This window comes from Octopus bimaculoides, chromosome 27 (genome assembly GCF_001194135.2).
Source record: "Octopus bimaculoides isolate UCB-OBI-ISO-001 chromosome 27, ASM119413v2, whole genome shotgun sequence".
NCBI lineage: Eukaryota > Metazoa > Mollusca > Cephalopoda > Octopoda > Octopodidae > Octopus > Octopus bimaculoides.
The window spans coordinates 3492369-3494887 of record NC_069007.1 but is presented as its reverse complement, the minus strand read 5'-3'; the positions used below and the strand labels follow the sequence as shown (position 1 = coordinate 3494887).

The following is a 2519-nucleotide window of genomic DNA, read 5'->3' as shown; positions in this document are numbered from 1 at the left end:
ACACACACACATATATATATATATATATATATATATATATATATATATACACACACACAGTCGTGTATTGAGTTCTACCGTCGATCCTGTTTGTTCTAACAAACACAACATGTATTAAATAAACGAAAGATCGAGTAGATAAGCATATATACACTCGCCAACACATGGTATATAGTGAGTAGTTGAATGAAATAATAGGGGGAAGAAATACGTGTGGGATTTCTTTATATAGAAAAAGGAAAGAAACCCTTCGGATAAACACAGAGAGAGGGGTTTGTTGTATTTAATAATCGGGGAATCTAAAATGGTATTTTGGAATGAAAGAACGAGGAAGAAAAACGGGCAGAGAGAAGGGAAATTGTGTGAAATGACGACATTGATGTATGTCGGGAGAAGAAGAAGGGACGATGAGGGAGCAACAGTCCCCGAATGGCAATCAAACGAAGTGAATATTGATACATGATGAAATGTCTATAGTAACATACCAAAACAATTTGGGTTGCATTCTCCAACTCCATCATTGCTTGTTCCGCCATCTTGTAAGTCCAGTGTCTCACTCTTACACATACCTCTACTCTCTCTCTCTCTCTCTCTACTAATTCTGTATATCTTTCCTGTTTGCTCTCTCTCTCTCTCTCTACTAAGCTTATCCTTTCTCTCTTTCTCTCTCTAATAAGCCTCTCCTGTCGCTCTCTCCCTCTCTCTTTACTAAGCCTATCCTCTCGCTCGCCCTCTCTGTGTGTAAATACTTATATTTGTATCTCTCTCGTAGACTCTGCCTTTCACCCTTTCCCTCTCTCATTACCTCCCCTTTCTCTTCCCATTTACTCTTACTCATACTCCCTCACTCTCTCGTTTTATTTCTTTATCTCTCTTTCTTATTTGCTCTCTCTCTTTACTAAGCCTATCCTCTCACTCTCTCTCTACTAAGCCTACCATCTCGCGCTCTCTCTCTACTAAGCCTACCTCTCTCTCTCTCTGTATCTTTCTTTCTTTCTCTGTGTAGATCTTTGTTTGAGTCTCTATCATTCTATGTCTCCCTCTCTCTCTCTAGGATCTTTATGCTTATATCTCTCTCTCCCTCATAGAGTTTATCTTTCTCCTTTCCCCATTCATTCTCCCTATTTTTCTCCTTCTCTCTTTGTTTCTCTCTCCCTCTCTCATAGAATCTATTTTACTTCCTTCCTCACTCACTCTCTCATGCAAACACACACACACACACACACACTCTCTCTCTCTTTATTGGTAGTTCCACTTTCACTCTCCCTCAATCTCGTTCACTCATCCCCGCGCTGGCTTTTCCTTTACATGCAAAGTTAGCGTCTTGTGATCTTCGCATTTTTATTGTTTTTTTTCTCTCTCTCTTTACGCCTCGTCTCTCATCTTGAATAGTACATATTATTTGTGTGTGTATGTATGTATATATATATATATATATATATATATTTTTTTCTCCGTGTTTTTCTCCTTGTCTCCGTATTCTTTCTGTTGAAGAGCGTAGCTCGAAACGTCAAAGACTTTCCGTATTCCCGAGCGTCATACTAATATATACTTTTGTTATTTACACCACCTGTCCTCGTCTGTTGTTATTTTTTGTATATTCTCCCATATATATATATATATATATATATATATATATATATATATATATATACACACATAAATACATATATATGTAAATATATATATATGTGCGCGCGTGTATATATATATGTATAATATATGTATAATATATATATATATATATAAGCGTATGTTTAATTCTCTCTCTCTCTGTATACATATAAGTCATTTAACGCCCGTCTACCATGCTGGTATGGGTCAGTCGTCCTCACAGGATCCAAAGAAACAGAAAACTGTGTCGACGAGCTCCAATAACTACTTTGGTATAGCGTATACGGCAGGATGCCCTTCCTGACGCCAACGAGTTGGATGTTGTTTTTCGTGACGCCGACACTAGTGGGGTCACCAAGTAACTAGCAAGATAGAAAAAGGAGTCCACCTCCCTCAACCGAGTGCCTTTAGGTTAAGTGTTGAGAAGCTCTTGGTATAGAAGAGATGCATGGCTATTTTGCATTATATAGGAGTGGGTGAGAATGGCTGGAAAGAATCGTATTCTAAAGGTACAAAAGAGAATACAAATGAAGGATTGGCTAGGGTAGGTGATTACACTTGTAGGGAATCATGCAGGCATGAAGTGGATTCAATCCACCATAGCAAAATTTAAATTAACACTTCAATAGAACTTTTCTCACAGTGGAACAATAGTTTTTCTGTGACTGCAGTCTTACGTTTTCCACACTCATTCGAGTGTAAGAGGAAAGAGTCAAGTGGTTGAAGTTGAGGGGTGTAGGTGACGTGTGGTCGATGGTATATAAACCAGTTTAAATTGGTAGAAGTATACTGAAAGAAGCCTATTGCATGTATATATATATATATATATATATATGTGTGTGTGTGTGTGTATGCCATCATCATCGTTTAACGTCTGCTTTGCATGCTAGCATGGGTTGGACAAT

The 2519-nt window shown here is 37.9% G+C and overlaps 1 protein-coding gene across 1 annotated transcript in view; it reads right to left on the bottom strand.

Annotated features, from left to right (window-relative positions):
• The window catches only part of LOC106882759 (exportin-4), a 46071-nt gene extending 45406 nt beyond the window's left edge, over window positions 1-665 (bottom strand). The window contains exon 1 of the mRNA XM_014933538.2: window positions 486-665. Within this exon, the coding sequence (XP_014789024.1) occupies window positions 486-536 (51 nt within the window). The 5' untranslated portion in view covers window positions 537-665. The remainder of the gene's footprint in view (window positions 1-485) is intronic.
• Window positions 666-2519: the final 1854 nt, after the last annotated feature.